The sequence below is a fragment of the Tamandua tetradactyla genome, chromosome 9, assembly GCF_023851605.1.
Source record: "Tamandua tetradactyla isolate mTamTet1 chromosome 9, mTamTet1.pri, whole genome shotgun sequence".
Lineage (NCBI taxonomy): Eukaryota > Metazoa > Chordata > Mammalia > Pilosa > Myrmecophagidae > Tamandua > Tamandua tetradactyla.
The window spans coordinates 82,363,962-82,385,550 of NC_135335.1; the positions used below are offsets into that span (position 1 = coordinate 82,363,962).

Genomic DNA, 21,589 nt, shown 5'->3' on the forward strand with positions numbered 1-21,589 from the left:
CCGGCTTGTCCCGGGTCCGCAATCTGACTGGCTCCTCCGGGACCTTGGACGCTGTTCGCTGACCTTGTGCCGGGGGACCGAGATGGTAGGGTGCCCGCCAGGCGTCCGCGCGCCAGGAAGGAATGTGACCAGAGCGAGAAAGAGGTGAGAGCGAGCGGGACCTACGAATTTTTGCACGGAAACAACCGTTTTCTAGAACCCCCTTTTCTCCAGTCCTGTTTTTTGCACGGGATCGTGTGTTTGTGTGGTGTGTATGTTTGCGCGCGCATTTTTACTTTCAAACACATTTCCTTTTTTGAAGGCCTTGGGCTGGAGAGAGCGCTGCCGCGTGCCGGGCGGAGAAGAGGTGGTCATCGCTGAGGCGCGCGGCGCGGTGGGGGCTCGGGTGGGTGCACACGTGGGCGGCTGCGGCTTTAAGGAAAAGGAGGAGGGCTGGCGGGGAATGGGGATAAGGGTAGGGGAGGGGTGGGAAGGGAAGGGATGCGGGGAGGAGCCCTGATGTAAGAATGTTAATGAGAGGCTCCCCCAGTCCAGCCCCCCTCCCCACCCTCTCCCACCCCACCCGCTGGAAATACAAGGCCGGCCTCGGCGCGCCATGTGTGGTAACACGCTCCGCCGCTGCCACGCTGTTTAAACGCAGGCTATGGCTCCAGGAACCGGCGCGAATCAATGAGATCAAACGCGAGGGAGATGCACCGTCAATTACAAGCACTTGGACAAGTCTAACTTTTTTTTCTTTTACAAATATGCTTTCAAAAGCAACCTCAGCAACGCCCAAATAAGAAGCCACCTCTAAGCAAAATAATATACAAAAAGGGAGAGCGAATATATATATGTATATAAATATATTACAGGCGCACAGGTTTACACCCGGTGAACTTTTTCTTCTTCTTTTTTTCTTTTTAAACTTGTGACATTGCAGAGGAGGACTCTCCCTCTCTTTTAGCAAGTTAGTGAAGGTGGGAATTCTATTTTCTAAGGGCGCCCAAGGGCGCAGGGCTCTCAGAGGAGAAGAGTGGAGAGGGGAGAAAAGGGCTGGGTGGGGGGCAGAGGGCGAGTCGGCGGCGAGGTCAGGCGCTTGCTCGCAGCACAATGCCGTCCCTGCTGGTGCTCACTTTCTCCGCGTGCGTCCTGCTTAGCTGGGCGTTGCTGGCCAGCTGCGCGGGTGGTGGTGGCAGCGGGGGCGCGGGCCCAGGCGGCGGGCTCCGGGAGGGAGAAACGCTGCCGCCGCAGAAGATCGAGGTACTGGTGCTGCTGCCCCGGGACGACTCGTACCTGTTCTCCTTGGCTCGGGTGCGGCCAGCCATCGAGTATGCGCTGCGCAGCGTGGAGAGCAACGGGACCGGGCTGCGGCTCCTGCCGCCCGGCACCCGCTTCCAGGTGGCCTACGAGGACTCGGACTGCGGCAACCGCGCGCTCTTCAGCCTGGTGGACCGCGTGGCGGCAGCGCGGGGCGCCAAGCCGGACCTCATCCTGGGGCCTGTGTGCGAGTACGCGGCGGCTCCCGTGGCCCGGCTAGCGTCTCATTGGGACCTGCCCATGCTGTCGGCCGGGGCACTGGCCGCTGGCTTCCAACATAAGGACACCGAGTTCTCGCACCTCACGCGCGTGGCGCCCGCCTACGCCAAGATGGGCGAGATGATGCTCGCCTTATTCCGCCACCACCAGTGGAGCCGCGCGGCGCTGATCTACAGCGACGACAAGCTGGAACGGAACTGCTACTTCGCCCTCGAGGGGGTTCACGAGGTCTTCCAAGAGGAGGGCTTGCACACATCCGCGTACAATTTCGATGAGACCAGAGACTTAGACCTGGACGCCATTGTGCGCTACATCCAGGCCAGTGAACGAGGTGAGCAGGAACGCACCCCAGGCCGGGTTCTAACCTATCCACTCTCCGCAGTTCTCCCTACAAACCCGCTCCTTCCTCTGCAGACCTCACTGCATCCCGCTGCGCTGAGGCCCCGGGGAGGGCACGCGCGCCCGGACGTGTCTGGGTGTGCGCTGACTGCGACGGACTTTAAACTGTCGCCCACCGCCGACCCGGAGAGTAAGCAAAGGGTCCCGGGAGCGTGGAGGAACCTGGGGGAGGGGGGCATCTGCGCTCGCCACTCTCGTGGGCCTGGTCTGACAGGTGCTGTCCAAACGCCTGTTTGTTTTCGTTTTTTCTCTTTCCTTTTTCGTGGGCATCGCAGTAGCGATTAGGGGCGCACTCCGGGTGCGGTGATTCAACGAGGGCGTGAAAGCATGCGGGGACGGAAAGAGCCAGTCATCCAGCCCACTCATAGTGCAGAAGCGTCCGCCGACGCGCTGCAGCCTGCGCGCCGCCGCCGGGCTAGCAGAGGTCTCCGGGTTTCCCCTGCTGCTGCTTCCACAGACCCCAGGTTTCTTTTAAAGCCTCGTTGTATCACCCACCCCATTCCTCTCCATGGCTCCTCAGGCCCCTTATAAAAGAGCTTCTGTGGTTTCTGACAAAAATGCCGGCTGTGTCTGGACTCAGGCGACATTCATTTTCCCGCGCGCCTGGCATCGCGGTGTTTAAAGTGCCCAGAGGGAAGTCTTTTGGGGGTAGCGCGCGCTGAACCGCTTTTCCACGTGCCCCCAAGTTTTCGTCACGGGTTTGTGGGATTTTGCAATGATGTCCAAGTTGATCAAAGTGCTTAAGGCTGAGGTTGGAGGGTGGGGCTACAAGGAACAAGAAGAGAGGGTGGTCGCGGATACATGACCGTAGAAGCCCCTAGTGCGGCCCATTTAACTGCAGAGTGGACTGAGAGAAGGCGGGCAGAGATCCGTAACATTGTGCAGTTTCCTGTTCCCGCACGTCCGGCCTGGGGTGCACCGGACCCCAGTGGGGAATCCCGCTTCTGCACTGTCTCGGAGCGCATACGGTTGGGAATGTCAGTGGTGCAATCGGGCAAGGCTCCGCGCGTCTCCCGTACCACGCAGGTGAGACCTCGGGGAAGCAGGACTTAGCCAGCTGTGGAGCTCATCCACAGCTTGGCAGTCCGGGCACCTGGACACTGGCCTTGAGTGCCAGGGTAACCTGAGGGAGGGGCCAGGGCAACAGGTGAGAGTGGAAGAGGCGCCATCAGGGGTGGGGCTGCGGTCACCTCTCTCCCCACCTTGGTCACCTTGGACTCGGAGTGAACGCCTCCTTTAGGGCGAAGAGGTGGGAAGTGAGAATACTGGAGATGCGTGGTCAAGTTTTGAGCGTCCGAAATCCAAGCTGTCTGTGCGAATTCCTGCCAGCCAAGCAGGCGGGACGCCGGCTTTGCTGCTGATGAAAAAGGGCATTTGTGTCCAGCGGCTGCGGACTTGGCCAGGCCCGGCGAGCAACCCACATCTACTTCTCTCCCCAGTACCAGTGCCCAGGTCACCGCAGCCGCCTGCAGACCTCGGGCTAACTGGCTCCTGGAAGCTGCCTTTTCGGCGCTGGGCTTTCTAGGGCGCGAAGTTTGGGGTTGGAGACTCCCACGGGCGCGCTGGGATAGGGGTGTGTCATCTGTTAATCCTCTCCCGGGGCGAGATGCGCGGTTTGCCAAAACGTTGGTGCTGACATTGCCTTGGCGGTCCCACTGCCGGCGGTGACCCCGCGCACGGGGACTGTAATTCGGGATCTGTCAGCCCAGATGAGGATAGAACCCAGTCACACGGCCCCTCAGACTCACGATGGTGGCTGAGGCCAAGGAGCAGGCAAGGCGACAGTTCCCTGGTGGGGCTGGGGGACTAGTCAAAAGTCTCGGGCTTCAGAGGCTGGAGGTTGCTGCTGCTGTGCTGATTTTTTAATTCCAAAGCCTGGTAGATGTTCCCAAGTCATTTTTTTTTTTCCTTCCAAATTTGGGTTTAGTGGTGAGAGTTTGCTCAGCTGACTTGTGTATTTTACTTCTAAGATATATTTCCAATAGTGATTTGGCAGATATTCAGAAATCTGAAACATGCTTTCTCCACTAAGCTGTTTTTTTTTAACCACTGAAATTCCTTATTCGCTGGAGTGAAAATTGTGTGGTGACAAGGCTCTCGGGATCTTTTGTAAACACAGTGAGTCATCATTACTAGATCTGAAGCAGTTAATGTGTTACATAGGGGTTCAGAACAGAGGTTGTGGAGTTTTACTTCCCAGGGGCCTGTTCTGGCCCAGCCACTCACTGGCTGGGGTATCTTGGGGTCCTGTCAAAACCTCTGAACCTCAGGCTCCTCATGGTAAAGTGGGGGTAGTAGGAGCACCCACATCTTTGGAATGCTGAGAGGATTAGATGGAATTCACTGAAACAGTGCCAGACATATACTAAGCATTCAATAATTGTGAGGTTTTATTGCAGCTATTATTATTATATATATGATGCTAATCAGCTTTACCCAGAAGGTGAATTCGTGACTTAGAGAAAGAACTCTGGTTGGAGAGACAGATGCATCTTGTTTGGCCTTTCCACTTAGAAGATGTGTGGCTAGTGCAAGTCACTTCACTTTGCTGGGTCTGGGAATCTTCCTTTGAAGACTGGTGAGGTGGGATTAGAATCAGGCCTCTTCATATTGATATTCAAGGGTTCCAGTTTATGCAGAAGTAAAAATGTCACAGTATTTTTGCTTTTGAAAATTCCATATTAAACATAGAACTAAGGTGGAGAGTTTTTCTTTCGTCCTTTCCCAGAGCTAACATATTTAGCACTTTATTTGACTCACGTTCACCTTAAAAAAAAAAAAGATTACAAATGTTTGGATTTCTTAAAGGGTAAGAACTGACAATGCCACCATGCCAGATAATAGTGACTAAAATTCACTTGACTACCTGCAGAATTGTAGAAAGAAAAATGAATCGACATTAATTATCTTTTCACCTTAAGGCAATACTAACTCAAGAATGTAAAAAAAGTCTGTCACCTAAATATACGTATTTGAATATAATTAAAAAAGACTTCATTGAAAATAGATTTGCTTGTACAGTTCAAGTACTGCCCTCAATATTCCTTGCTTAAGATATTTTAAAAGATACTTTTAAGATGCAAGTTAAAAATAAGTATTTTTTAAATTAATAAGTGCTTGTATAAAGCGCTGCACTTGTTTTGTCTATATTCCTAATAAGATGCAGACCTAATAAGATGCAGAACTAAAGGTAGTCTACCCCAAAACATTTTTGTATGAAGAACTGAAGTTTTATCCCTTTAGCCATTAATATGTCATTAATCCTGGCATGCCTAACAACTATGGAGAATGTAGTATTTAATAAGGACAAGTCATTTGTTTTTAGAATTGGTCTAGGGTAAATGACCAAGTGGTTGATCAGTAGAGTTTTAAGCAAAGAATTCATGATAAATACAAAATAACTTCCATACAGCAGGGGAAACAAAGTATTGTAGGCTGGAGTGTAAAAATTCTGGAAGCCTTTGGAGTAGATGAGTTTTGTGAACAACAGTAAAGGTGCAATCTCTATTTTGCAAATAATATTCATTGTTATATAATAGCCAGAGAGGACCACCTCTTTTTTAAAATTTAGATTAAAAAAATATGGAAAAGATGCTACTTTTGATTTTTTTTTTTTTCAATTTCAGTTGTTAACTCTTACCACTTTTCTAACCTGTTAACTACGTATACACGTATGTGTACAATCTTTCCTTCCAGGTCATCCTTAAAGTATGGTAGTGTCAAAATTTTTGGTTAATTCAGCATGCAGTATCAAGATTATTACCTTCTAAATGTCATCCATAGCTCAGTTATAGGCTACTATAGTGATATTTCATTTCTTGCCCTACTAGTTTTCTTTGGGGTTAAAAAAAAGAGGGCTGATTTTGTTTGCTTCATTTCTTATGGGTCTTTTTTAAAAATCAGTTTTATGCATGTCATACAGTCCATTCTAAGTGTACAATCGATGGCTGTTGGTATAATCACATAGTTATGCATTAACTACCATAATCAATAAGAGAATATGCTCATTTTTTCTGAAAAAAAATCCTATGCCCCTTATTTTCTCCTGCTATTAACAATTAGCTTTGGTATAGTGCCTTTGTTAAAATTAATTAAAGAATATTACAATGTTATTGTTAACTATAGACTTTAGTTTGCATTAATTGTATTTTTTCCCATATACCATCCTTTTATTTACACCTTGTAATAGTGTGAACATTTTTCTAGGTCATGTTAGAACTTTCTTTTATTTGTGCAATTAACCATCATCATTGCCCACTCTAGGTTTCACTACTTTATACAGTCCTAGTTTTTATCCTCTAGCTTTCCTTCTGGTGACATACATAGCCCTAGCCTTCCTCTTTCAACCATACTCATACTCATACTCAGCTTTATTAGTTACACTTACAGTATTGTGCTACCATCACACAGTATTGTGTTATTCATTTCCAAACATTTATAATCAACCTTATTAAATACTCTTTTAAGCATCATTTGCCCAATCTCTGCCCGCTTTCTGTCTCCTTATAACCTATGCTCTTAATTTAACTTTCAGGGTGCACTTATTATAATTAGTTCATCGCTATGTATTTATAACTAAATCATCCTCTAATTTTCTATTGTGAGCCTTCTGAGCTGCTCCTGTTTGGATATTTTCTTGGCATGCTATGCTATTGTAACCCTGGATTCTTTCCTCCACATCCCCCTGGGGGATGATTCTCTCTTGTGGGAGATATTTGTCTTCCTCTTTCTTGGTTTATACCCTTGTTTTGGTGGAGCACATCCTCTGGGAAGTTTTTGAGAAAAGATGGATGAGAGCTAAGTTTTGAGACCCTTCACGACTGAAAGTTTTTTCTATCCCACCTTTATACATAATTACAGAATTCCGGATTGGAAATAATTTTCCCTCAAAATTTGAAGTCATTGCGCCAAAGTCTTCTAACTTCTAGCATTGCTATTAGGAAGCCTGAATCTGTTGGGATTCCTAACCCATTGTTTGTAATTTATTATTATTATTTTCTTTCTGGAAACTTTTAGATTCTTCTCTTTGCACTTAATGTTTTAAAGTTTCATTGTGATATGTTTTGGTGCCAGTATTTTGCCTCGTGTACTCGGTGGACCCCTTCAATCTGGTCACTTAAGTCTTTCAGTTCTGGAAAAATTTCTTAAATTTTTTTTTGATAATTTTATCCTCATCTTTTTCTCTGTTCTCTCTTTCTGGAATTTGTTTTATTTGGATGTACAATTTCCTGGGTCAATCCTCTACCTTTCTTATCTCTTTCCCCCTATTTTACCGCCTGTTCTCTTAAAAAAAAATTTCTCTTGCTTGTATATTTCTTTGACTTTATTTCCAAAATAACTCTTGAATTTTTGTTTTTCATTTCTGCTACTATATTTTTAATTTTCTGCACATAGCACATCCTGCTTTGCTCCCATGCAATGACACCCTTCTTTAGCCCTTCTAAGTTTAGAATTCAGTGGAAGATGATATAGGAGTCAGATGGAGAATATGAAAATGTCATTTTCATTACTGATAAAACCTATCGGAGGACGTGGATTTAGATCTGTTTCCAAAAGACCTGCTTGCTATTGCTGCACCCCAAGATTAGTCATTCATTCACCAAGTCACAGGTACTGCTGCTCAGCCACAGAACTCTGCTTTTGGGGCACTCCCTTGACCCCAGGATGAAAGTAGTCCAGAAAGGGGACTCTGCAGACACATCCCAAAGAGGAAGGTACAAAGAGCTAATCTCAGCCATCCCAGGTTTTTCTTCCAGATTTTCCACTTGGATAATTCACTGCTTTTCCTCTGAGAAAGAGTAAATTAGGGCACATTGAAAGATGAGGAGTGTTACCCTATTAGAAGATGCTCCACATGGAAACCAGACACTGGGAAAAGGATATCCCCTCTAACTCAGATAGACTACTTGGAATATTGTTGCTTCCCTGAGTTGATATCCATAGCCACCCCTTTTGCACTTCGCTTTGCAGTTCTCGGAGTGATTGCAAAAATGTACTGTGACAGTGAGAAAGTTGTGGAAAAGTGGAGGATGGCATAGAACATCACACATTCTTTGGCAAGGCAGAGACACTAGAGTAGAGTGAAGAGAAGTCTATCCAGAAAGTTAAAATCACTTCATCTCCTCTGTTAGAAGTTTAACTATTTGATAAAAATTTAATATTTATATATTCAAACATACTTACATACAACAGAAGCTGTGTCAATTGACCTCCACTAAAGCAGGTAACGGGATAAGCTGATGCTTTCTTATCCTCTATAAACCTCATGGACTGGTAGTAGGTATTGGCAGTCAGTGTGCTTCTGACATACCCATGCCCTTCTTACACCTCTGCGTATTTTCCAAAAGTTGTTCCCAAATCTGTTTGTGCCAGTTGTGCTTATTAATAACATAGCATGTAATTTAATTAGTTATTAGGTAAACTGATGAAGCATGAGGAGGAAAGGAGAGCTATTTTGATGAGAACTATTTTAAACCCTTTGATGGATTTATAAAGGCAAGCTACTAAAAATACTCGCTGTTGAGTTTAGACCTGAATGAGACAACGCTAAGAACCTGTGAAACTTAAGAACCCAGAAGGATGCTGTACCCTGACTGCTTTGCTGGCATCTTTAAATGCTTGTTCTGAAACTTAGAAACTACGCTTTACTCTTTGTGTGTGTGTGGGCAGGCACTGGAGCCCGGGTCTCCGGCATGGCAGGCAAGAACTCTGCCTACTGAGCCACTGTGGCCTGCCCACGAGGCTTTCCTTTTGAGAGTTAAACCGTATGGTCAACCCAAGTAGATGAGTTCTGAAATGAGCCATTTCTGCTCGGAAAGAAGATGTCACTCTGTGTCTCTTAGCCTAAACAGATACTGACCAGCTAGAAAGAAAAAAGTGCCAGAAAGGGTTGGTGATGGTGATGATGGTGGCGATGGGATGAAGAGAAGGAGGTTGGCCAGGAATTTAATAATAGAAAAAAAAGTAACACAGAAGCCAGTGTTGGGCAGTGTCCATCCGGGATTTAGGGGAGCAGCCTGTGGAGTCCTGGACCTGGTCATTCTCTTAGAAGGATGCTTAGGGTTATGAGGCCTGAGGCCTGGAGTGTTGCATCCTCCCACTGATCCCCCCCCTCCCCCAAATTGTGATTTCATCCTCATTAACATCCTACCGCTTATAATTTGGTTGCCCATTTAGCATGCCCAGGCACAGGTCATGTCTATACAGATGTGGTCATGACCATCCTGGGCCTATTAAATAAAACTGCATCTCAATTTATCTACAGATATCTGCGTTAGATGAGTGGGAATCTGCCCCTGAGCAGTGGCCCTACTCTCCATGTGCTGACAGATCCAGAGTCTGGATTGTGATCAATTGACCAAAGTCACCTGGAACCTCCTGGAGGCCCCATTCTTGGAATCCACACCAAACTTCTTCAGCTTGTCTTCTCTATGTGGACTGCTTTGCAGAACGCCTTGGCTCTTTTTCTTTTAAGTGGCTAGAATAGAATCAGAGCTAAAGCAAGGGTCTAGGTACTAATCAAGCAATTAGGCGTCTGTTCTAAAGCTTCCTAATGGAGACGTCTTGGAATTTGACCGTTTATCCCAAATATGTAACTATACCTCTTATTCCCCAGAGCTTTTACTCTGCACACCAAGCCCTTTTAGGTAGTACGAAATGTCAAAGTCCTGATGTAACACTCAGAATTAACGTGTGCAGTAAACTAAACATCAACAAGAGCCCAGCCCTCTACACAGGGTGCCAAGGCAGCCCTGGCACAGCCTGAAGTTTGTTTTATGTCTTTCAGCACCCATGCTTTCACAAAGAACATACACATCTTGGAGGGCTGGCACTGAGCGTGATAATGTGGTTGCAGCACCCAGGCCTCTCTGGGTCTCTCCTTTGCACCATGTAGGAGGCAAAGCCGAACCCGGTCCTGGGGAGCAGGACAGAGACCCACATATTACTCTTTTGGCCATCAGTAGTGATCGCTTTAGCTGGATGTTGGGCTCCACTCCAGCCTGCGTGGCTCTTTGTAAGTAACGATATTATGAACTTGCTTAAAGCCTCAAATCCAACAGTGTGGATAAAAACAGACAATGCGGGGGAGGGACCTCAGATCTCAACTATTTTCTACCTATGTTGAGGCAGCCTGAAAATCATGTTTCAGAGTCCAGACAGCGTAAAGAACATATATATAGAATTTGGTGATTTATTTGAAGTATTATTTTTTTAAACTTTATTTGGAAATGATTTTTAAGCTTTTAGAAGAAATGCAAGAAAGTACAAAGAACTCCCATAAAACCTTCACCCGGACTTTCACCAATCATTCACATTTTTTTCCCCCATGGGCAGGTACCGGGAATCGAACCCGGTCTCCAGCACAGCAGGTGAGAACTCTACCTGCTGAGCCAGTGTGGCCCACCCAGTCATTCACATTTTGTCACATTTCCTCTATCATTCTCAAAAGCTCTGTTTTATCTTGCCTCCACCACCTCCTATGTACATGCATATACATAAAGACACATGCACACAGATATCACTATCTCTTCCAAACCATTTGAGAGCAAGTTGCAGCCATCATGCTTCTTTGCCCCAAATGCTTAAGTGTGTGCTTCCTAAGAACAACGCCATTCACTCACGTAACCTCAGAGTAATTGTGAAAAACAAGAACTTGAACACAAACACAATGCTGTTAACTGATTTACGGACTTTATGCACATTTCGCCTGTTGTCTCAATAATGCCTTTAGAGCAAAACTCTTTATTAAGGTCTGGGATCCCGTATCATGTTTAATCTTCTCTCCCTTTATTCTCTTTTCTTGCCTGTTTTTGGTTTTCTTGAAATCGACATATTTAAGGAGCACAGACCAAGTGTTTGACTGACTGTCCCCCAGTGTGTGGGTTTCTCTGCTTCCGCAAGAGGCGGACGCAGGCGCCCATTGCGGGCGTTTTTGGATCTCAGGCTCCCGAGTCTGTCCCCCGCCGTGGTGGGTGGCGTGGCTTCCATCACTCGGGCGTCGTGGTGTCTGCGAGCCTTCTCCACTGTAAAGTGACTCTTCTCCCCTTTGTAACTAATAGGTAATGAATGGGGAGACGCCTCGGGGCTGTATGAATAGCCCGCCCTTGGGGGACCCGCACCCCCGAGGGCTGCAGCCGTGCGTGCGGCGGCGTCTCACGCGCGTTCTGTGCTTCCCCCGCCAGTGGTGATCCTGTGTGCGGGCGGCGACGCGGTGCGGAGCATCATGCTGGCGGCGCACAGGCACGGCATGACCAGCGGCGACTACGCCTTCTTCAACATCGAACTCTTCAACAGCTCTTCCTACGGTAACACCCCTCCCAGCCCCCTCCCCACCCACCCCACCCCCGCCGGGGCAGAGGTCCACGAGGGGCTGTGAGGAAAGAGGCCACACCGATTTCCCTTTGGTAAACAGATTTGATTTCCCTAAGGCCGTTTAGACACTCCCGATTTCTCGTGCCTTCGCAAGCTTTCCCTCCTCTGAGAATCCAATGAGAGCATGTTAGTCGTGTCTAGGGACATGTCCCGGACTTAGCACAGCCCCTCCAGCTTTCCAAATAGTCACAAGTCTAGGCCAAAAAGAACCTCAGACCTGTGCCTTTCCAGCTGCACCCTATTGACCGTTGGAATAATTTTAGTGAGATTTGGGCAGCATTCTATTTCGTTTAATAGGATGAGCATAGCAACATAGTACAGAACTTGTCAAATTATGCTGGGTTTAAGACAGTTAATGGCTTGTGAAACTTTAATAATACAATGGTATGCTTGGGAATATATTTATGTTTGCCTGCACATGTGTGTTTAATGGATTACAATGTAAAATACATTTTTTTTGCCATAGTTTAAAGTTAAAAAAAAAAAAAAGAAATAGAAAGCCACTGCTCCCTGCCCACTTCCATCCAGATTCCTGTGGTTAAGCCGCTCTTGTATGAAAGTTTGGGGACCACAGATACATAGGCTCTAGAGTATTTAATTCCGTAAAAGGGATGTGAGGAAGTACCTGGGGTCCTTGTGATGGGGTGGTGTTTAAGGGGGTCATGGAGGTCAGAACATTTTCCCCTCCCACATGTGATTAGGGCCCTGTCTGAAGTAGATACTATAGGGCTATGGAACATTTCCTAATGGCTCTGTGTTGATTGCTTAAAGCTGAGCCATGACCTGGGGACTGTAAGTGTGTACATCACAAATGGCATGTTTATACTGAGCTTCTCTTCCCAGTCCTCGCTGGCAGGATGTAGTTAGGATCTAAACTTTAAAGCATTCACCCCGGTTTCCTGCCCTGACATCCTGGCTCAATTAATCAGTAGATCATTGCGCATATGCAGATAATAAAACTCACTTCTCATGGGGATAAAGAAAAATGGATGAAACAGAAGTAGCAACTGTTTCCTGAAATAGGAAAAGAGATGTGAGCTTTGTAGGATAAACACCTTATTTTGCCCTCCTTGCTGCCTCAATCTTCGTCTTTCCCCTACTCCTTTATATAGAATAGTGGGGTTTCCCTTCTTGATCCAAGATCAAAATGTAACATTGGTACAATCGACTAAACTACAGGCCTTATTTGCATGTTACACCTTTCCTCCTACTGTTTTTTTTGATGTTCCAGAATCCCACATTACATTTAGTTGCTGTATCTCTACAATCCCTTCCATTCATTTGATAGTTCCTCAGTCTTTCCTTTTCTTTTATATTCTTGACACTTTTGATGAGTTACTGGTCTGTTATTTTGTTAAATGTCTCTCAGTTTGGCTTTATCTAATGTTGCCCCATGATTACATTGAATTTTTGCATTTTTGGTAACAATACTACCAAAGTGGTGCTGTGTCCTTCTCGGTGCAGAATATTAGTGCATAATAAGTCTTGGTGATATGACTTATTGCTAGTAATGTTTGGACTTTTTCTAAAAATGTTTTTTTTTCATGACAGTTGGTGTTCTACTTTAACAGCTGCTGGAATGAGATATACCAGAAACAGAACGGCTTTTAAAAAGAGGAATTTATTAAGTTGCAAGTTTACAGTTCTAATGCCATGAAAAATGTTCAAATTAAGGCCAGGCTATGATGTCGAAATTAAGGTACCAGCAAGAGGCTACCTTCACTCAAGAAAGGCCGGTGAACTTCTGGGTTTCTCTCTCAGCTGGAAAGGCACGTAGCGAACATGACGATGTCTGCTAGCTTTCTCTCCAGGCTTCATGTTTCATGAAGCTCCTCTGGGGACGTTTTCCTTCTTCATCTCCGAAGGTCTCTGGCTTCATGGGCTCTCATGGCTCTGAAGTTTTTTCTAAAATGTTTCCTCCTTTAAAGGATTCCAGTAAACTAATCAAGACCCACCTGGAATGGGTAGAGTCACATCCCTCTAATCAAAGATTAATACCCGCAATTGGGTGTGTCACATCTCCATGGAGATAATCTAATAACGTTTCCAACCTACAGTGCTGAATAGGGATTAAAAGAAAGGGCTGCTTCCACAAGATGGACGAGCTTTAAAACATGGCTTGTCTAGGGTACGTAATCCTTTCAAACTGGCACAGTTGGCTGGTCAGTTTTTCTCCTTCTTGAAAATTTAATTGCATAGAGTTACACAGGGTGTTCTTCTACAATTTACAAAATATTCATGGCCGTTGTGATGGTATCTGCTTTTGTTTCACCTTCTTATAGCCTGGTGGCTCAGGCTTTGGGCTCCTGTGTCACCTGCTAGCTGTGTTCCTTGGCAAAGTGACCTTACCCTGCCCTTGCCTGCAACCCGTGATTTCTTCTAATGATGATAATAGTATTTAAATTATGGCATCAGGCTGAATAATAAATGAGATGAAATATGTAAAACACATAGCAAACTTCTTGGAACGCAGTAAATGTTTAAATGTTAGCTATATTTATTATGACTCTTATTTTACTTTGTTATGTGTGGTACTTCAAAATTATGTTAAGTTTGTACATTTTCTGTTTTTTTGTGGTGGTAGTTTTACAGATAGCTTTAGGGTCATATGTTCTCTTTCTAAAAAATGCATTCTAAAGACCTGTATCCATTAGGAATTGCATCTATGTATAAATTACCCAACCCCCCCCCCCATTATATTCACTTAGACAAACGTGGGGATTTATTCTTTCATGTGTAAGAAGTCTGAAGTGGGGAGTCACCAGTGATGGTGGTCCCATAATGACATCAGGGATCCAGGCTTCTGTTTCTCTGCTGTCTCGTCCTTACTACCTGGTGTCATTGCTTGAGATCAGAAGATCTCAAACCTCCAGAGACCGCATCCTAATTCTAGGCAAGACAAAGGGAGAGATCAGACAAAAAGAGACACTTCCAGTTGAATCGATTCTCTTTGAAGGGCTCTCCTGGAAGCCCCACTCATTAGATTCTGCTTGCATATCATTGGCTACCCGTAGTTGCACAGGAGGCCAGGAAAATGTGTACTTTTGGCTGGATTCATTGCTAACCCGAATTACTTCAGGGATCTGTTACCAAGGAAGAAAGGAGAATGAGTGTAGGGAGGCAACAGTTTGTATCTTCCCCAGAACCTGAAGTCCCTTCAACCTGGAGCAAAGGGGACAGAATCATATGGTGGGGCAGAGTGACTTAGACCAAGGTTCTGGGGTACAACATTAGTAAGAGATTTTGTATCCTAAGAGTCAAATGTATGTTTGTGAAAAGTCCTCTTACATCTTCTTCTCCCTGTGCCTCATCACTCCAAACCCAAAAGCCTAAAAAAGGTCTCTATTTTGAGCAATACTTACTGATGTTGGATTTTTAAAAACGTATTGATAGTATGCCCATTTTTACTGATTTCTAGAGTGTTTGGGCTTGGTGAGCGTTAAAAAAATTCTCAAATTTGCTCAGATTATGTTGTTGTAGGAGTTCTATGGGTAATATATTATGGAAGAATTTCATACAGTAAGGATAAGTTAAAAGCTACATCTAGGGAGAAGATGGTATATATTGCCCTGTAGCATTTGTAATAGCACCTATTGTTATTATCATCCATTGGAATCATCTTCTTAGAATGTAAATTAGGTGGAAGGTTGTCTGGGTAGTCCCATTCCAGGACTGTTAAGATTATCGTAGAACTTTTCAGCCTTCCCGAAAACTCAAAGATGCACTAACTAAGGTGAGGATGGACGTATAATAGAAATCAGTGATACACACAAATTAAATTATTCGGCTGATTAGAAGTGGAAAAATAACAAAAAAATGGGGGAGGGATTGGAATTTATTATGTGTTGACAATGAAAAATGATGTATATGGAATGATATATGCATATTAAAGTCAATTTGGACAAAGAGAAAAGGAGATTTCTCACATAATTCCTCAACTGTCACAGTTGTTAAACTGCGTTATAGCCCTTTCCTTTCCTCTTCTGTTTTTTACAACATTTCCCTCTTAGTGCATGCTTTTTTAAATCTTGGAAGGCTCCCAGGTCTGATGAAATGAATGTAGAGAAGGCAGACACCAGCATTTGGAGTCAGGCTTGTGTTTGAATCCTGTTTCCATCATGTATTAGCCAAGTCACTTCAGACATGTTAATCTCCTTGAGCCTCAGTTTTCCCATCTGTAAGATGGGATTGTGTTTAAAATTGTCCTCATAGATTTAATATGAGAATTAAAGAATGAAATACTACAGGCAAAGTAGCTGTAGAGAGTCGAGCCCAAGGAAAGTACGTAATGCCGGTTATTTGGAGGGGGTGAATGAAGCAAGGAGGCCAGTGCTTTTCTTTCCATTCAGTGGCCACCGGAGGTCAAGTGCCACAGTGCTGCACAGCCAGTCAGAATGAATGTCAGGCATTCATCTCCTGGGCAGATCTGTGATGACTCAATTACTCGTTCAGGTCACATTATGTTGGAGGCCTGCTCTGAGCTGGGTTCTTGGTTCCTCAGTAAGTGCTCGGAGCTATGGGATGACAAGGTCATCTCAAGGTGGGCACCTCTTGCCAATGCCAGCTCCCCAGACATGGGATTGCTGAGCACAGGCCTTGGTGCTGAACAGCTTATTTCCACTTTCATAAATATTGTGCACCCTCCTTACTCTGAATGCAAGCTTGGGTCTCTATGATGCTTAAAACAAAAATAAGCAAAGCAGAGCAAAGTAAGACTGTCTGCTTTCTCTTCCTCCTGACGTAGCTGCAAAAAATCTTCTTCTCTACCCTGCCTTTCACTAGCAGGCTCTTTCTCTGCTTCTTTATCCCTTGTTCAGGACGATTGTTAAGTACGTGACATTCGTACCCACTGCTCCTCTGCAAGTGCTTTCCTGAAGGTCACCAATGACCGTTATCAAATCCGTTAGCCTTATCCACACCATGCTCCCTTCCTCTAAAGCGGGACCATCCAATGGAACTTTCCATGATGATAGCTATGCTCTCTCTTGCATTCTCCAGTGTGTGGGGCTGTTGGCTACCTGTGGCTGCCGAGCGCTTGAAATATGCCCAGGTGGCTGTAGAACTGACTTTAAATTTCATTTAATTTTAGTGAATTTAAATTGAAGTTAGTCATTCATGGGCAGGGCAACTGGATTAGACAACCGCAGCTCTAGAGCGTTCCATTTTATCATCTACCTCTTTCTGGAAGGTATTCTTCTGGTTCTCTGTTAGCATCTTCCTGTTTTTTCTTACTCCTCCTGTCCATTAAAAATTGCATCCCCAAAGTGTCCTGTGCTCTGTCCCCTCCCCTCTCTTTCTGCACTCTTATCCAGAGCAGCCGACCCGGACTCTCACTCTGAGGTGTATGGAAATAACTCCTGCACTTTCTTAGCCCTTACTCTTCTTTCCAAAGGCCAGCAGGAGTTTGTCACTTAGGCATTCTGTAGTCACCTTGAATTTTCCATGACCCCAACTGAAATCATTATCGTTTCTCATGACCACCTAATACCCTCCTCCTCCACCTGGCTCTGCTGTTTCTTTCAGTGACAAGTGGTTTTCCTTTTCTCTTTGCGTCATCTGCTCTGCTGGCCCTCGCTCCTTAACTGCTGAAGAGTTTTGGGATTCCACTTGCACAGGCCTCAGCTTTCATTTTCGAAGGTGTAACCTCTTTCCTGATTATAAGAATGGTAAAGAGCTATTACTGAAAATCTGTTAGTTTCAGAAAAATATAAAATATAAAAAGAAAAGAAAACTCACCCATATTTCTAATCACCCAGACAACCATTTAAAATTTTTTGATGTGTAACTTCCCACATGTAACCTCTTAGAACCTCTTGACTGGATTACTGTGGGCTGTGAACCTTTAGTGTCTCCACACTTTAATCCACTAACATTTCTCAAGGCATGTCTCCCGTCGTGTCACTCTTGTGTTCTGCTCATAAATCTTCAGAGGCACCCAGTTGTCTCCTGAATTAAATATGTCCCCACTGAGGGGGCATCTTGCCAAGCCGAGTTCTGCTTCCCCAGCGTCCCACAGACTTGAGATGGGAGATATTACTGGCACATTACAAAGAAGAAAGGCCCACAAAAGCAGGAAGTTATAGCATCAGTTGTGATTGTGAGCAGACACCTGTTTGGCTTGGCTTCAGTTTATTAAGTGCTGTCATTTCCATTCTTTTTCCAGTGGAGTTTTTCTAGAAAATAGAACTCCAAGTTATTATCATTTACACTGTGGTAGATGGATTAGTTGTACTGGATTTCACTCATTTAAAAAAAAATTGTTTATTCCATTTTAGTAACTGAGTTACTTGCTGTTGCAACTCTAGGTGTGCTTTCTGATTACACAGCATAAAAGCCTGTCGGGTTAAGTGTTTCTCCTTGTATGCTCCTGGAGAGAACTTTTTTCCAGAGCTGAGAAACTCTGACCCTTTTTGCCTAAGAAACATCATCTCTGCTGTTTTGACGTCTCAAGTCAAATAAAAATGGATTGATAAATATTTGCTACATGCCTATAAAAATGGGTTCCTCCATGGGATGAAGATATTCTAGACGTTCGTAGAATTTGGGGTCTTCCTGGCAAACGGATCTGGCCCCTTAACAAAGGTGTCTCTGTGTCTGGGCTTTGGAGCACTCAGCTGAGTTTACCTGGCTGATTCCCGCACTGATTCCCGCCCACTCTCTGAGCTTCCGCATAGTTATCACTCACGCTGGGGCCTCATCAGTGCTTGGGAGGATTCCCCTGGGAGAAGGAGGACTTCATTGTCAGGTTTTGTTTGGGCACCTGAAATTTAATCTTGTGCTCACTGAAGAATGGATGTAGTCCTTAAAGAAGCCTGGCCTCCATCTTACTCTATCTTATAATGGTTCCCTGGTACATAGTAAGCAGTTAATAGATGGTTCCTCTTATTAGGATTATGATTATACAGATGCCTCCCCAAACAAATTGTCTGTCTTTGTCTTTTCTTATGCTCCGGACTGAGGTTCCCAGGTGCCTACTGGAGGTCCTATACATTTGCATCTCTGTCTGTGTTGTGGGCTCTGCCTGTTAAGCCTTTCCATCCCTTCTTGTCCCATTAAAATCCTCTTTACACATTTCGGACCAGCTAATGTCTCCTGACCTGAAGCTTTCCTGGTTGGAGAGTGTTGATTCTTCCTCCATCATCTGTGGTGTTTCTCTGTACTCTCATGGTGGCTTGTAATCCTACCCTGTAATAACTTCAGTTGTTTACAAAACCCTCTCTTCAAAGGGATCGAGACTGTTCAGGATATTTACGTAGCTATCACAGAACCTTGTGTGTAGTACATGGCTAATCCATGTCTATCTGATTCAAGCTATGATAGAAATTACACAATCCCCAAACCTGCATTTAACTTCTTCTGCAAGAGTAGAGTGGGGGCTGCATAGCCCAGGCTGCATGGTGTGGAGACATCTTGGCTCAGCCCTTGGGACTGAAGGTCTTGTCCTGGACTGAGGCTTAGGGAGAACAACTGAGCTTGGTGTTGGACTCTGGAAGATTGAATTCCTGGTTGTAGTTAGGAATCATACTAATAAAGAGAAACAGTTTTTTTTGTGTGTGAAAAGTAGTAATAGAAGGAAGAGTGATCATTCTTATCCATGTAATTTACCTTTGCTTTTGTGAAAGGGAGAATTATGAAGCCGTGGGGTACTCAGAGTTTCAATGCCTCAGTTTCCCCATCTGTAAAATTGTATTACCTACATCAGGGGGCCTTGTGACGATTAAATGCAGTTACACATATAAAGTGGCTGCATAATACTAGCTTTTATTTTATCTATATAATATGTGCTCAATGAATGTCAGCAATTTTTATTTCATTACTATTGCTGTACTTTTATATGTTGTTCAATAAATAATTTTTACAACGTTGTCTACTCTAGAGAGATGCAAATCCTCAAGTTCACTTAAGCTGTTTTTCACCTTGAATAGATTTAAGAAATGTCAATGGTCCAAAACAGTTTTTTTTCCCAACAGCACTAACTTTATAACACTTGGATTTATCTGTTGTAGTACATAGCTGTAGCCTGCCATTCCACAGCTACAGAATATCAGGTTTATTATACCACAGTAACAACTTGGTTCACATCTACAGTTGAGTGCAGGTATGAAAATATAAGTGTGAAGTCAGGGAGTACTTCTTACTCCTCCAGTGCTACAATTCTGGGGAGCTGACCTTTGCAGTTGCATGGTTATTAGAAGGCAGTTACCTCAATGGTGCTTTTCTTTCTGTCTCACACGTCAGAGGAACACATGTCCAAAGGACCTCCTTCTCCTCTAAGGAGCTCTGCATTGCCAGATTATACCGAGTGCAAAGCTATGACAATACCTGGTGCCCTGGATGCCAAAAGTAGCATATTAGGGACACCTCACAGTGAAAAAGGTAGAATGGTGCCTTTATGTTGGCCGGCTTGGAATTATAAATATTTTCATTTCTCCTGTAGGAGATGGCTCGTGGAAGCGAGGAGACAAACACGACTTTGAAGCAAAGCAGGCCTACTCATCCCTCCAAACAGTCACTCTACTGAGGACAGTGAAACCTGAGTTTGAGAAGTTTTCCATGGAGGTGAAAAGTTCTGTTGAGAAGCAGGGGCTCAATGAGGAGGATTACGTAAGTGCTTGATTATGAACCTAGACCTTCAGCATCCTGAAAACAGTCTTCTCATTAAATCAGAGGTGACAAAATGTCCCATTCTGAGCCATTCAAAAATTTCTGGATTTGCGTCTGAATGTCCCTGTTGCCTTCTCTGTGTTTTCTTTGTGGCCTGATCCCCCATCCCACCCCCCACTCACACATCCCCAACTGTTGCAGGAAGGAAAATGGCTTTTTGTGGGTACTTGAAGTAATGCGGAGCTAGTGGAAGTCTGTATACTTCCACCCACCTATTCGGCTAGGAGCGCAGTGGAGGGAGATGAACAACGGCGTGCCAATGTTTTGCAGGCCTCTTTTTCCCAGAGCTTGGTGGCAGAAAGTATTTTGGGTTGGAGAAGGCTCTTTTGACAAGTCCAAGCATCATGGCTAGTCTGCCTCTCTCTCTCTTGCGGACACTGTGTTGCCCCTTTCTGCTGCAAGCTGCTTCCTGCTCAAGTATTCCAGGCCTTTCCGATCCATTGGTGCTGTTGCTCCTGGCACATTTTCTAGGAATGCAGCAGAGTGAGAAGCTTAGCAGGCTAAGGATGCTTCCTTTAGCAGAGGAACGCCTCTAAGGAGGCAGCTGAACACACCTCTCCTGGCCCATTGTTTCTACTGCCTCTGGCACACTTGCTGGGCAGCCTCCAGAGCCGCTTCTCACTCCTGCAGATCCTTTCTCAGAATTGCAGGAGCCCTGGGTCCCCTTGGGCTGGTTGGGTAGGTGTGCTAGTTTTGCAAACTGTTCCCTCCACAGTGCCCCAAACAGAGAAGGGCGTTCCCTCAATAATGGGCTTATGACTTGGATAGATAATGGCCAACTTCACAAGAGGCAGTCCTTTCCAAAGAGGGCCTCTCCCAGGTTCTTAACTCGAAGTACCACGGGCGACTGGCACCAGCCTCAGACAGACTTGCAGGCAGCACCTGCATCTGGCACTTTCTATAAGTGATCTTGGGCCGTTACTCAGTCTCCCTGATCCAGGGTGCCTTGTTGGCAGGGTTACAGATCATCTGTCTGAGGCATTTAGTGCTATCTCTGTCATAAATTTGGAACTCAATAAATGGTACCTCTTTTGTACTATTGTAATAAGATTATACCCATCTTTTCAGAAATTTGCTGTTGTATGATGTAGTAGAGGACTTACAAACATTTACTAATGCTTTCAGTGTTTTATATATAAAATACACATCATTTAAAATATTTTTTTGTCATTTTAAATCAGTGCTGTCCCTATAATGCAAGCCCCAAATGCTTTTAATTGCCACATTAAAAAAAAGTAAAAAAGAAGCACAGATGAAATTAATTTTAATATTTCATTAGCTCAGTTTACTATTAATATTATCATTTCAACATTTAATCAATGTAAAAATTATTAATGAAATTTTTTATTCTTTTTTTTTTTGTTACAAAGTCTTTGAAATCTAGTGTGTATTTTACCCTTGCAGCATGTCTCAGTTTAGACTAACCATACTTCAAGTGCTCAGTGGCCACAGGTAACTAGTGGCTACTGTATTGGACAGCATCGTTCTGAATTTTGAAAGAAGTAGGGTTTCTGCACTAGAGCCCAAGTTGAAGGAAACCTATGACAGTACTGTCATTTTTATCCCAATCCTTTGCTCAGGAGTCTGAAAGAACACAAAGGGCAACTGAGATCCAACTGAGGTTGAAGGTGGTCTG

General features: G+C 44.7%; 1 protein-coding gene across 3 annotated transcripts in view; it reads left to right on the plus strand.

Annotated features, from left to right (window-relative positions):
- The first annotated feature begins 589 nt into the window (after positions 1-589).
- The window catches only part of NPR3 (natriuretic peptide receptor 3), a 75,779-nt gene continuing 54,779 nt past the window's right edge, over positions 590-21,589 (plus strand). For 2 of the 3 annotated variants that reach the window (XM_077116924.1, XM_077116925.1), the window contains exons 1-3: positions 590-1,849; positions 11,100-11,222; positions 19,727-19,893. In XM_077116924.1, the coding sequence (XP_076973039.1) occupies positions 1,093-1,849; positions 11,100-11,222; positions 19,727-19,893 (1,047 nt within the window). In that variant the 5' untranslated portion in view covers positions 590-1,092. Of the gene's footprint in view, positions 1,850-8,722; positions 9,932-11,099; positions 11,223-19,726; positions 19,894-21,589 lie in introns of those variants that run through there. The other variant, XM_077116926.1, reaches the window with a different exon arrangement.